A 12,647-nucleotide genomic window follows, 5' to 3' on the forward strand; every position below is an offset into this window, starting at 1 on the left:
GACGTGCTGGGGTTTTGCTAGTTCTGGGGTGGGGGGATTGTGCAAGGTTTTTGTGTGGAGGGAGGTGTGCAAGAGCAGGTGCGTTTGCTGTGCCCTGAAGCTTCTGATTGGAGTCAGTTCTGGAGGCAGAGTTGCTCCCTGAAGCACTGGTGTTTGGCAGAGACACATGAAAGCAGAGCAGACACGGTCAGCGCTGGTACACACAAACACACGCGCATGCAGGGACGCTCCTGGGCGATTGCATCTCTGATCATGCTTTATTCAGAGCCATTTGAAACGCACAGGGGGACTCGGACCATTTCTGGAGTCTCCAGGGAGCTGGGAGCCAGTACTCCTGGGTTCTATCCCCAGCTCTGGGAGGCGAGTGGGGTCTAGTGGTTAGAGCTGGGGGGCTGCAAGTCAGGAGTCCAGGGTTCTATTCCCTCGCAGGGATCTTTGAAAGGCTGGGGGAGAAGCTGTGAGGGGATATTAATAATACACAGCACTTTGCTCCAAACCCAACGGAATTAGCAGAGAGTCTCCTCTTGGCTGTATCGGACTCTGTTTCAAGCCCCTGCCCATCCAGGGATCCCAAAGACCTTTGCAAGGGCAGCTCGCCATTGTTATCCCCCTTACAAAGAGGGGGAAACTGAGGCACAGTCAGGCGCGGGGAAAGGCAGAGCGCATTGGTTATACTGAGACACTAATGGCCTGTGGGGCGGCCAGTCATGCAGATGGGGCATTAGCAGAGGCATAGCCCCAGAAGAGCAGGGAGGAAAAGGGGCACCCGGGGTACGATGCTGCCCAGGGTGAAGGGACCCCAGGCCAGACTCCGGGTGGCGCTGCTGGTCTGCGCTTTGGGCGCTGGGCTGCATTGGACATTGGTCAGTTTGTAGGTGAACACCCCCGATTCCAGCATCTTGATGCCACAGGCCGCCCGGGTAGCGCAGCCCCGGCCTGCAAACGGGATCGCGACACCACCTGTGTGGGGAAACCAGAGCAGATCAGACACGGCACGGCCTAATCCCTTCCATGACGCCATGATCGGGCCCAGGCTGGTTCTCCAGGGACCTCGTCTCCAAGCCCTAGTGGTCTTGGGGTAGCTCCCAGCCTGGTTAATAATTCTCAGGCCAGGAAGGACCCTTGTGATCAGTGAACATGGCGTCCTGCGTAGCGTAGGCCCCCGGACTTTAAAGCCAGGTTTTCCATGTCTTGGATCATTCCCATGGCTCTTCTCTGGACCCCCCTCTCGCCCCCCCACCCCCACCCACACACTCCAATTTACCACCATGCTCCCCGACCCCAGCACTGGACACAGGATTCCATCAGCGGTGGAACCAGTATCAAGTATGGAGGTAAAATAAACCTCTGGGGGTTGGGGGAACCCCGCTCTTCTTCCAGCGCAGTCCTCAAGATGCACCCACGTTTCTTTGCAAGATGCCCTGGCCTCTGAATCGTTATCACTGGCCTAGCAAAGGGAGGTCCTGCATGCCGTATGACAGCATCTCATGCTTTGGTGGATAAGAGCATGCAGAGCCCCTGGCCTGGGGGTACCTGGGTATGGGGGGCACATGGAGTAAGGAGGAATGGCAGGGAGTTCCTGGGGCACAGGGGGCTCTGAGGGGGTGCAGTGTGCTCATCTTACAGAAGCAATGACCCTCCGGGCAGATGTTTCACCTAGTCGGAGAAGCTTGCAGTCTGTTTTTTTTTGATGTGGTATCTTTCCAGGGCAGCTGTGGCAAGCAGCAGGAGAAATTGCTCTCTGCATGAATCTCTAACTCCAGAAATATTCCCTGAGAGTCCCTTGAGTTTGAATGGAGATTAAGGGGACAGCCTGCATGCCGTTTACACCCTCCTCTGTTCCAGGACTGGTGGAAACAGTGTAAACAGGCAAGCTGCCCTAAGGAAATACTAGACTTTGCCCCACGGATTTCTCCTCCAGTGGGAAACTGATCTACAAGGCCCTAGAATTTTGCTGCTGCTCAGCAAAGGGGGTAAAAGTCTTGCTGGAATCTCCAGGGGGCTGAGAGCCAGGACTCCTGGGTTCTATCCCTGGCTCTGGATGGGGAATGGGATCTAGTGGTTAGAGCAGGGGGGCTGGGAGCCAGGACATGTGGGTTCTATCCCTACCTCTGGGAAGGACATGGGGTCTAGTGGTTAGAGAGAACTGGTAACCAGGACACCTGGGTACTATCCCTGGCTGTGGGAGGAGAGTGGGGTGCAGTGAGCTAGAGTGGGGGGGCTTGGAGCCGGGACAGAGTCTGATCATGTAGCTCTTTGTTTTGAGTGATGGGCTCTATTGTTTCGGCTGTTGCTAAGCAAAGGGACGTTTCCCGGCTCAGCCGGTGCGGACGAGCCCCAGGACGCCCCCCGGCTCCCCAACCCGCCCCGGAGTGAAGGAAGCCGCACCTTGCGCCAGCGTCCCAACGACGGCAGCACATTGGTCAGCACCTCCCGTGCAGCGCAGGTTCCCGTCGCTCTCGCAGCTCTCGAAGCCCGGGGCGTAGCAGGCCGGGCACTGCAGCCCGTTGGGGACGTTGCTGATAGCCCGCCCTGAAAGGCAGCCGGGGAAAGAAGGTTTTGCTCCGGGAAGAAACCGTGGCAGGAGAACGTAGGACAGGCAGGACCTTCCCGGGCCATCAACCCGGCACATCATCCCGCTCAGGCAGCTAGCGCGGTTATTTGCCCCCACACCTCCAGCGGGCAGCTGTCCTGCCACCCCTCTCCTCTGGCCACTAGAAACATCCTGACTTCCAGCCTCGGTCACTTCCTGGCCCGTGTGTTCCCGCACCCACCTCATCCACCAACTTCTATCATTCTTATCCCTCAGGGCTGCTTCCCCCTGTCGTGTTCTGGGGCACACTCCGGACTAGTCAGGGCTTGCGTCCACCTTGCTCCGTGCACGTTTGCTCCTTTCAAGAGACAAAACCCAGCAGTTTCCAGGGGCTTCAACCCGCCTTGGTGGAAGGACCCATGTTTCTCCGCGTGCAGGAGCTCCGGCCCGCAGGTGCCTGTCCAGCGACGGAGGCCGAGATGGGTTCTTCAACCAAAGGGATCGAAGAAAAGGGTCGGTAAGAAATGGCCCTAAAGAATTCCGAATGGGGGTGCGGACTCCTTTGGAAATCTCAGACAGGTGGAAAACCACTGATCTCAGCCAGCCTGGTGCTGTGTTTGAACAGAAGCGATGGTTAACTGCCGGTACTGTGGCAAGCTGCAGGGTCTCTTTAAAGGAGCAAACAAACCGGATTGTGCCTCTGACGGGGGGGGCGTGGGTTGGGGTCACCTTTGCAAGCAGCAGCCACGGAGTGGAGGGTACCAGGGGCAGAGTGCTGGACACCTGCTGCCCAGCCCACAGACACTCAGGGGACCGCAGGCTGCAGGCATCCAGGCAGTAAGCTACAGAACTAGGGCGTTTTCAGGCACACGTGGTTACAGGGTGACCCCTTACTGGTCCGGTTTGCACCCCAGAAGATGCCCCCTGAGAGCAATGAGGTCTCCTCTCAGCCTGCATTATCCCAGGCTAAACAAACCCAGCTCTTCCAGTCCCCTCTCATAAATCCGGCTCCCCATGTCTCTGAGCAGCCCCGTAGCCCTGCTCTGCACCTGCCCTAGTTTGAATTCATCTGCCTTGAAGGTTGGGGACCACAGCTGGACACAGTGTGCAAGGAAAGGTCTTACCAGGACAAAGGCATTAAAACTTCCCTCTCTCCCCTGCACGTGTCTCATCCCCACTTGCTTCCCATGACAAATGACTTCCCCCCGAACTGCCTGCTTGCCCCAGGGTCTTCGGAAATCTCCTGGCTTTCCCCCGAGGCCAGGAATAGCAGCGCCTTGGAGGTTTGAGATTCGACCCAGCGGCTTCCCCGCGCCCGCGAATCAGACCCGAAGCCGGCGGTACGTACTGGAGGGCGTGGACTCGGCACTGCAGTCACCGCTCTTGCAAATCTCCGACCGGATCTCCACGGCCACCTTGGCCCCGAAGTAAAAAGCCAGGAAGCCCGTGAGGCTCTGGCGGGAGTCGGCGCAGGACTGGTACGTGCCCGAATTCTCCGCGCCTGTTGGAAAGGCAGCGAAGCAAGAAGGGAATGTCATGTGCCTGTTACACTGACGGAGCCACCGCAGCCGCACGGCCCCTGTTAAATATTGGCATGAGCAGATCCTCAAGGTGGGTCTCCCACAGCCAGGTGACGGCGCTAACCACCAGGCAATACAGCCGATTTCTCCCCAGCCCAGGCACCATTCAGTTAGCTGCCCCAGTCAGAGCAGCTCCAAGAGCAGAGATTAGCCGGGCCTGGGGGTCTCCCTTGTTTCTTTCCAAACGGGAAATGCCTGGCCTGACTTGGGCGCCCACCTCCAGGGGAGAGATCGTCCCAGGCAGAGAGAGGGGCCTCCCGCCCAAGGCCCTGATCTAGGAGAGTTGGGCGCCTCAGGGGATCGGGCCCTGAATCCCAGCCGTTCCCTCTACATTTTCTTCCTTGGTGCCTCGCTCAGCAGGACGGCCCCTGAGCCACGGCCGTTCCAGGATGCGCCCCTCACCCCTCGCCACCTTATAACCATCAGCAGCTGCCTCTGTAGGACCGCAGGGCTGGAAGCAGCGGGGGGTTCATCCCAGGGTGCCCTCCCTGCTAGGCTCAATTCCAGGGTCCTGACTAGTGTTGCCTCCCCAAAACCATGGGGGGGGTTGGCATCATCCCACCGGGGGGGCTGCCATCCCTGGGCCATGACACTGAGTGGGGCGGGCACTTCCCCTTGGCTGTCATATTGTCCCTGGGGACAAGAAACTGAGTCCCCAGGCCTGGGGGGCCCCTCGCTGCTGGGGGGCTCCCTGCGATCACCCGGCGAGTGCCCCATGCCGCCGCTAGTTGGAAGAGACCTCATCCAGTCCAGCCCCCGGTGCTGAGGGCGGACCAAGGCAACCTAGACCAGCCCTTACAGGTGTTCGTCCAACCTGGTCGGAAAACCTCCGCTGATGGGGACCCCACGACCGCCCTCGGGAGCAGCTAGGGAGGCGCATGGCAAACGTGCCCAAGAGCAGGGTTCCTGCCGCACGGGCGCCTCCCACAGCCGCCACGACGGGACTCACCGAGCGTGTTGTGTTCTTGAACGATGATGCAGGCGTCCTGGGGCGGGGAGCAGGTCTGGGGGACGGTGTGACAGCTTTGCCCAGATTTGCAATAGAAACAGGCCAGAGGCGTACCTGAAAAGAGAGGGGGGGCAGGGAGAAAAACTCATCTTTGTACCCAACCAACGTCTGGCTTCCCAATTTTGCTTGCCTTAGTTTCCCCCGGACTTGGCACTGCTACCCCGTGGCCCGGGGGAAAGGGTTGAGTGTGCAAAAGCCCTTGGAAGTGTGCAATAGACCTGCTCACCTACAGCCACCCTCACTCAAGGGGGCACTATTCCACCCCAGGGCTGGGGAGCAGATCAAACCACCAAGGGGCTGTGACATCTTCTGCGTTCACCTGATAATAACCCACAAATGTTACCCCGCCGGGTCCCAATGGCAGCGGAAAATTTTCCATTCCGGCCATTCATGGATGGAAAATGGACCTTGGCAAAGGGCTGAATATTTTGATGTCACCCCCCGATTGTTTGTGGGCCCAGATGACCCAGAAACTGAGGTGAGGGGCAGACAGGAAAGCAGAAGACGTAGCAGTTCTTACAAAACAGGGGTGCATCAACACAGCTTTCACCATCATCTCCAGCTGTTTGCTTCGGGCCCATTTCCCTGTGAGTTCTCCGTCTCTTCACAGAAGCTCTGATCGGTGCCCGCACATGACACCATCTCGCCCAAAGAGCCGTGGGTCAGACCCAGCTCTGGCGTTGTCTCTAGGGCTTGCGGCTGAGTGACCCCTTCTGCCGTGGGTCACCTCTCGCCCCCCGGCCCTCCTGGAGTGCGCGGGGTCCGACTCATATAGCCTTCAGGCTCCGCCCACTGCCCGCAGCCTCGGCAGTGATTGGTGATTGATCAACGCCAGCTGGGCCACACCTCCTGCTGATTGGCAGGGCTAGTTCCCCACCCACAGCCCATTGGGTAGCTGGTGGGGTTGTTTTGTCTTTGTTTTCCCCACCCGCGGGACTGCACTCTGCCCCCCTACCCCCTGTGGCTGAAATGCTGAACAGCCAGAAACTGAATTGATTTCGGGGGCCAAAAAAGATCATATTTGAAGCCAGAAATGGCACCCGGTGCATCATGGGAGGTGCCATTCAGTTGTCTCCTGCTCCTATTCTCCTACCTGGACTAAGTGTCTCATGATGCACCTGGTTTCCAGCCTCCCGCTCTAACCACTAGACCCCACTCCTCTCCCAGAGCTGGGGAGAGAACCCAGGAGTCCTGGCTCCCAGCCCCCTGCTCTAACCACTCAACCCCACTCCCCTCCCAGAAACAGATAGAGAACCCAGGAGTCCTGGGTCCCAGACTGCCCCCCCACTCTAACTCACTAGACCCCACTCCCTTCCCAGAGCTCTGGGGGGGGGGGAGAACCCAAGAGTCCTGGCTCCCAGCTGGCCCTTCTCTAACCACTAGACCCCACTCCCCTCCCAGAACTGGGACTAGAACCCAGAAGTCCTGGATCCCAGCCCCACCCTGCTCTAACCACTGGACCCCACTCCCCTCCCAGAACTGGGACTAGAACCCAGAAGTCCTGGATCCCAGCCCCACCCTGCTCTAACCACTAGACCCCACTCCCCTCCTCAAAAGAACACAAGGTCCCTGAACTACAGCTCCCACAAGGCACTGCGGCAACGTTTCAGGATTGAAATTTTGCATGTTTCGATTTTCCATGGACAGCTTGAAATTTCCGTTGGGGGGGAACCCCCTGACGCCCCCCACTTTCCAACCGACATTATCCCCAGACGACCTGGGGTTTGGGGGTGTCTCAGTCACAGAACACAGTGAGCACCGCTAGAGGGCTCACACACTCTTTAAAGCAGGACCACGCCCCTCCTGTCCCCTATGGGGTGGCCACAGCTCAGGCTGCCGGCCCCGACCGCTGGTGACTCACCCGTTTCATTCTGAGCTGCTGCGGTTGCTTGGAGAGCGCCGAGGACGCAGAGGGTGACGAGCACTTTCGTCATGACGGAGCAGAGCACAAGGTCACGTGGGCCCTGTAGGACAGCAAGCATTGACAGGTCAGGTGATTAACAGGCAGACACTGGGACTGGGAGCCAGGACTCCTGGGTTCTCTCCCCGTCTCAGTCACAGACCTGGTGTGTTTGAGCTGGGACCGATCAGGTCTCTGAGCCACGGCGGTCTGAACCTGGGAGTTACAATGTGGTGGGACTAGAAAGAAAATGAAACGAGTTAAGACCACTAGAAAATATATCCGCATCACCAGAGCAATGGCCCGTCTAGCCAGGGTCCTGTGTCTGGCAGTGGCCAGTGCCAAGTGCCCCGGAGGGAATGGACAGAACCGGACGATTATCAAGTGAGCCAGCCTCTGTCGGCCACTCCCGGCTTCTGGCAGTCAGAGGTTTAGGGACACCCAGGGCAGGGGGATGCATCCCTGGCCACCTTGGCTAGTAGCCACTGATGGACCCATCCTCCAGGAACTGATCTCATTGTCTTCTGAGCCCAGTTATACTTCTGGGTTTCACAACATCCCCTGGGTCGCCATTTAGGGAGGGCAAGGGGGGCTTCTTCCCCCCATCCCCCGAGTTTCCTACCACAGCGGGGTACAAACAGGAAAATGAACCCCTGCCTCGCGCTCTCCCCGGAGGAAGCCGCAGCCCGTAGCTGGGCTCTGAGTGGGACGTGGCTGCTGGCTGACAGGGCTGTCCCCCGGGAGCTGCACCGACAGCTCCCCCCAGCTCCCCCTCTTGACGCCGGGCTGTGGGATGTAAATCCCCGGCTGTGTGGGCTGCTGCTGCTCCGTGGTCGGGGGGGGGGGGAGGGGGGAGCTGTCTGCGTGGCTCTGTCCGCCCCCACCCTGAGCAGAGCGGGTATAATGAGATCCCCACATGCCCCCTCCGGCTGGGCGGCTGAGAGCCTGGCCCATTAGCCCCCCTGCCAGCCCCCGCAGCCAGCAGCAGCGCTCGCAGCCCCGGCACCAGCGGGCACTCAAAGCCCTTCCTGTGGGGAAATAGCTCCTCGGTCCCCGCGGGTGGGATGGGAGCCAGGGGAGGGCAGGTCCTGGGCAGCCTTGGCCCAGAGAAGGGACCTGGTGAGTGCTGAGCTCCAGGAGTCTCCCCCACAAAGCCGGGCAGTTTTATTTCCAGTGTCAGCCGAAAAGCTTTTTGTTTTTCCTTTTTATTAAGCTAAAACGAACTTCTCTAATTCATTAGTTATTCCGTGTTTCAGAAGAATGTTTGAGGGAAACTCAACTGCTTTAGACTCAACTTTTTCATGAGCAACGAGATACACAAATTAAAAGTGCGTATATTTGCCTGCTTATCATTTTCCAAAAGGTAATATACATTAAAATGTTCGGTTTTGTATTAAGGCTTCAAAACTGATATAGGAAAGTAGATGCAAAGTGATGCATATCGGAAAACATAACCCCAACTATACACATACAATGATGGGATCTAAATTAGCTGTTACCACTCAAGAAAGATCTTGGAGTCACTGTGGATAGTTCTCTGAAAACATCCACTCCATGTGCAGCGTCAGTCAAAAAAGGGAACAGAATGTTGGGAATCATTAGGAAACGGATCAATAACAGGACAGAAAAGAAAATATTGGATCTATAGAAATCCATGGGATGCCCACATGTTGAATACTGTGTGCAGATGTGGTCACCCCATCGCAAAAAAGATCTACTGGAATTGGAAAAGGTTCAGAGAACCACTACAAACATGAAGAGGGGGATGGAACAGCTTCCGTATGAGGAGACTGGGACTGGGACTGTTCAGCTTGGAAAAGAGACGACTGAGAGGGGATATGAGAGAGGGCTATACAATGTTTTCGGAGACAGTGGAGATAGTGAATAAGGAAGTGTTATTTACTCCTCCTCATAACAGAAGAACTAGGGGTCACCCAGTGAAATGACTAAACAAAAGGAAGTATTGCTTCACACAACGCACAGTCAGCCTGTAGAACTCGTTGCCAGAGGATGTTGTGAAGGTCAAGACTAGAACAGGGTTCAAAAAAGAACTAGATACGTTCATGGAGGATAGGTCCATCAGTGGCTATTAGCCAGGATGGGCAGGGATGTGACCCCCTGCTCTGAGTGTCCCTAGCCTGTTTGCTAGAAGCTGGGAGTGGATGACGGGATGGGTCACTCGATCAATGCCTGTTCTGTTCATTCCCTCTGATGCACCTGGCATCGTCTTCTGGTAGTAGCTAGGATACTGGGCTAGATGGACCATTGGTCTGACCCAGTCTGGCCGTTCTTATTCTCTTACGATCCCTCAAGGCTTGGGGTGGGAATATCTTGCTATGTTATCTCCTGATTGTTCTAAGTTTACACATAAATGTAAAATGGGGCTTTCACTGGGGTTTGTATCTATATTTTTCTTTCTTCATATAGGAATTAGATACAGAGCGCCTGCCACCTAATTCTAAGTTAGTATCTGCCAAAAAAACTAAAGATTTCAGCTGCCTACATAACTCCTGGAATGATGGTTAAAGTTCCCCCCCCCCCCCCCGGATCTGAAATGGTGCCCCTGGCAGCGAATGCCACAGGCTAGCTGTGCGCTGGGTGAAGTCGTACTTCCGCATGTTTCTTTTAAACCTGCTGCCTAGTCATTTCATCTGGTGACACCTGGTTCGTGTGTTATGGGAAGGAGTAAATAACACTTCCTTGTGCACTTTCTCTGCACCACTCGTGATTTTACAGACCTCTCTCCTATCCCCCCTTAGCCGTCTCTTTTCCAAGCTGAAAAGTCCCAGGCTTATTAATCTCTCCTCATATGGAAGCTGTTCCATCCTCCTCATCATTTTTGTTGCCCTTCTCTGCACCTTTTCCAATTCCAGTATATCTTTTATGAGATGGGACAGCCACATCTGCACGCAGTATTCAAGATGTGGGCGTATCATAGATTTATATGGAGGCAACATGATATTTTCAGTCTTATTATCTACCCCTTTCTTGATGATTCCCAACATTCTGTTCCCTTTTTTGACTGACGCTGCACATTGAGTGGATGTTTCAGAGAACTATCCACAATGACTCCAAGATCTCTTTCTTGAGTTGTAACAGCTAATTTAGTCCCCATCACTTTATATGTATAGTTAGGATTATGTTTTCCAATGTGCATTACTTTGCATTTATCAACCTTGAATTTCCTCTGCCATTTTGATGCCCAGTTCGGTGAGATCCCTCTGTAACTCTTCACAGGCAGCTTTGGGCTTAACTCTCTTGAGTAATTTTGTATCATCTGCAAACTTGGTCACCTCACAGGTTTTTCCAGATCATAGATTCATAGAATCATAGAATATCAGAGTTGGAAGGCACCTCAGGAGGTCATCTAGTCCAACCCCCTGCTCAAAGCAGGACCAATCCCCAACTAAATCATCCCAGCCAGGGCTTTGTCAAGCCAGACCTTAAAAACCTCCAAGGAAGGAGACTCCACCACCTCCCTAGGTAACCCATTCCAGTGCTTCACCACCCTCCTAGTGAAATAGTGTTTCCTAATATCCAACCTAGACCTCCCCCACTGCAACTTGAGACCATTACTCCTTGTTCTGTCATCAGGTACCACTGAGAACAGCCGAGCTCCATCCTCTTTGGAACCCCCCTTCAGGTAGTTGAAAGCAGCTATCAAATCCCCTCTCATTCTTCTCTTCTGCAGACTAAATAATCCCAGTTCCCTCAGCCTCTCCTCATAAGTCATGTGCTCCAGACCCCTAATCATTTTTGTTGTCCTCCACTGGACTCTTTCCAATTTTTCCACATCCTTCTTGTAGTGTGGGGCCCAAAACTGGACACAGTACTCCAGATGAGGCCTCACCAATGCTGAATAGAGGGGAGTGATCACGTCCCTCGATCTGCTGGCAACGCTCCTACTTATACAGCCCAAAATGCCGTTAGCCTTCTTGGCAACAATGACACACTGTTGACTCATATCCAGCTTCTCGTCCACTGTAACCCCTAGGTCCTTTTCAGCAGAACTGCTACCTAGCCATTCGGTCCCTAGTCTGTAGCAGTGCATGGGATTCTTCCGTCCTAAGTGCAGGACTCTGCACTTGCCCTTGTTGAACCTCATCAGGTTTCTTTTGGCCCAATCCTCCAATTTGTCTAGGTCCCTCTGTATCTGATCCCTACCCTCCAGCGTATCTACCACTCCTCCCAGTTTAGTGTCATTTGCAAACTTGCTGAGAGTGCAGTCCACACCATCCTCCAGATCATTAATAAAGATATTAAACAAAACCGGCCCCAGGACCGACCCTTGGGGCACTCCGCTTGATACCGGCTGCCAACTAGACATGGAGTCATTGATCTCTACCCGTTGAGCCCAATAATCTAGCAATGTATGGCTATGTTGAGCAGCACTGTTCCCAGTGGGACTCAGGACACCCATGTTCTATTCCTGGGTCAGCCCCAGACACCCGTCTGAGTCATTGCATCACACTGTGCCTCAGTTTCCCCCATCTGTTAAGTGGAGAGACTGATCCTTCCTTGGTCTATCTAGAGTGCAAGTGTTTTGAAGTCAGGGACTGTCTGTCATGAGCTGCTTACGCAGCAGCTGATCTCGGTCAGGGTCTGCACAGCACCTGGCACAACGGGGCCCTGATCTTGGCTGGGATCTGTGCAGCACCCGGCACAACAGAGACAATATTGGGGTCTGTGCACTGCCTGGAACAACAGGAACCCTGATCTTCTACTGCAAGATCTTTGGGGAAGACAGTACCCTTTCAGTACGTGCGTACAGCAGCTGGCGCTCCCGGACGCCCATCGCTAACCGGAGCCACCGGCTGCTACCGTAGAATGAAGAATAATAAACGTACCTTTGGTTATCGTGGGCTTCAGCAGACCCAGGTGCTTCCCTCTCTGAAGTCTCAGTCACCAGCCGTGGCCAGAGCCCCCACCCTTCCTTCCTTTATAGCAGAACCAAAGGCTGGTTCAGATAGAGAACGGAAGCGGCGAGAGAAAGAACACACAGCAGCAAAACCTCAGGATCCTGGTTACTGCTGGCGGCGTAACTAAGGGAATCAAAATAATAACTGAAATGTGTGGGGAGCAGTTGATGCCCTGGGCAGCCCTGTAAGAGGTGTGGGGATGGGTGTTTCTGAAGATCGACAACGTTCCCGGCCTAATGCACGGGGGAGACACCGAAGATGAGATAGAGCTTGATTTTCGCTGGGTTTTTGACATTTCCATAAGCAAGCCAGGGAAATGAGGGCTCAAAGAAATCACCACTAGGTGGGTGCACCACTGGTTGGAAGACCCTCCTCAAAGAGCAGCTATTAATGGTTAAACTGGGAGGACATCTAGTGGGGTCCCGGGGCCAGTCCTGGGACTGGAACTCTTCCATATGTTTATTAATGACTCGGATAACAAAGTGGGGAGCATGTCTCTAAGATCCGTGGCTGACCCCAGGCCAGGAAGGGTTGCAAGCACTTTGGAGGGCAGGCTGAGAGTTCGAAACAGCCTAGACAAGTTGGAGAATTGGTCCGAAATCAACAGGAGGAAATTCTGTCAAGACAAGAGCAAAGAACATCACTTAGGAAGGGAGACCCCAATGCACAGCTACAAACTGGGGAATGGCTGTGTGACGAACTGGGA

The 12,647-nt window shown here is 54.9% G+C and overlaps 1 protein-coding gene across 2 annotated transcripts; it reads right to left on the reverse strand.

The window, feature by feature from the left end:
- Positions 1 to 233: 233 nt before the first annotated feature.
- Positions 234 to 11,948, reverse strand: LOC128827193 (phospholipase A2 inhibitor and Ly6/PLAUR domain-containing protein-like). 2 transcript variants are annotated; one of them, XM_054010986.1, is made up of 6 exons: positions 11,870 to 11,948; positions 6,984 to 7,086; positions 5,063 to 5,176; positions 3,882 to 4,034; positions 2,389 to 2,532; positions 234 to 960 (listed from the first exon to the last, which is right to left on the reverse strand). In XM_054010986.1, the coding sequence occupies exons 2-6, from the start codon at positions 7,054 to 7,056 to the stop codon at positions 722 to 724; spliced, it is 723 nt and encodes a 240-aa protein (XP_053866961.1). In that variant the 5' UTR covers positions 7,057 to 7,086; positions 11,870 to 11,948; the 3' UTR covers positions 234 to 721. The 2 variants fall into 2 exon arrangements, with proteins under 2 accessions (XP_053866961.1, XP_053866962.1); XM_054010987.1 differs by lacking the exon at positions 11,870 to 11,948 and adding an exon at positions 7,186 to 7,229.
- Positions 11,949 to 12,647: the final 699 nt, after the last annotated feature.

The sequence above is a fragment of the Malaclemys terrapin genome, chromosome 21 (genome assembly GCF_027887155.1).
Source record: "Malaclemys terrapin pileata isolate rMalTer1 chromosome 21, rMalTer1.hap1, whole genome shotgun sequence".
Taxonomy (NCBI): Eukaryota; Metazoa; Chordata; order Testudines; family Emydidae; genus Malaclemys; species Malaclemys terrapin.

Excerpts from the sequence above, each read along its gene's own strand:
- LOC128827193 (XM_054010986.1), bottom strand. The coding sequence starts at position 7,056 with ATGACGAAAGTGCTCGTCACCCTCTGCGTCCTCGGCGCTCTCCAAGCA. Across the intron at positions 4,035-5,062 it reads TCAAGAACACAACACGCTCG|GCGCGGAGAATTCGGGCACG; the intron begins GTGAGTCCCGTC and ends CCTTTCCAACAG. Across the intron at positions 961-2,388 it reads CGTTGGGACGCTGGCGCAAG|GTGGTGTCGCGATCCCGTTT; the intron begins GTGCGGCTTCCT and ends TTCCCCACACAG.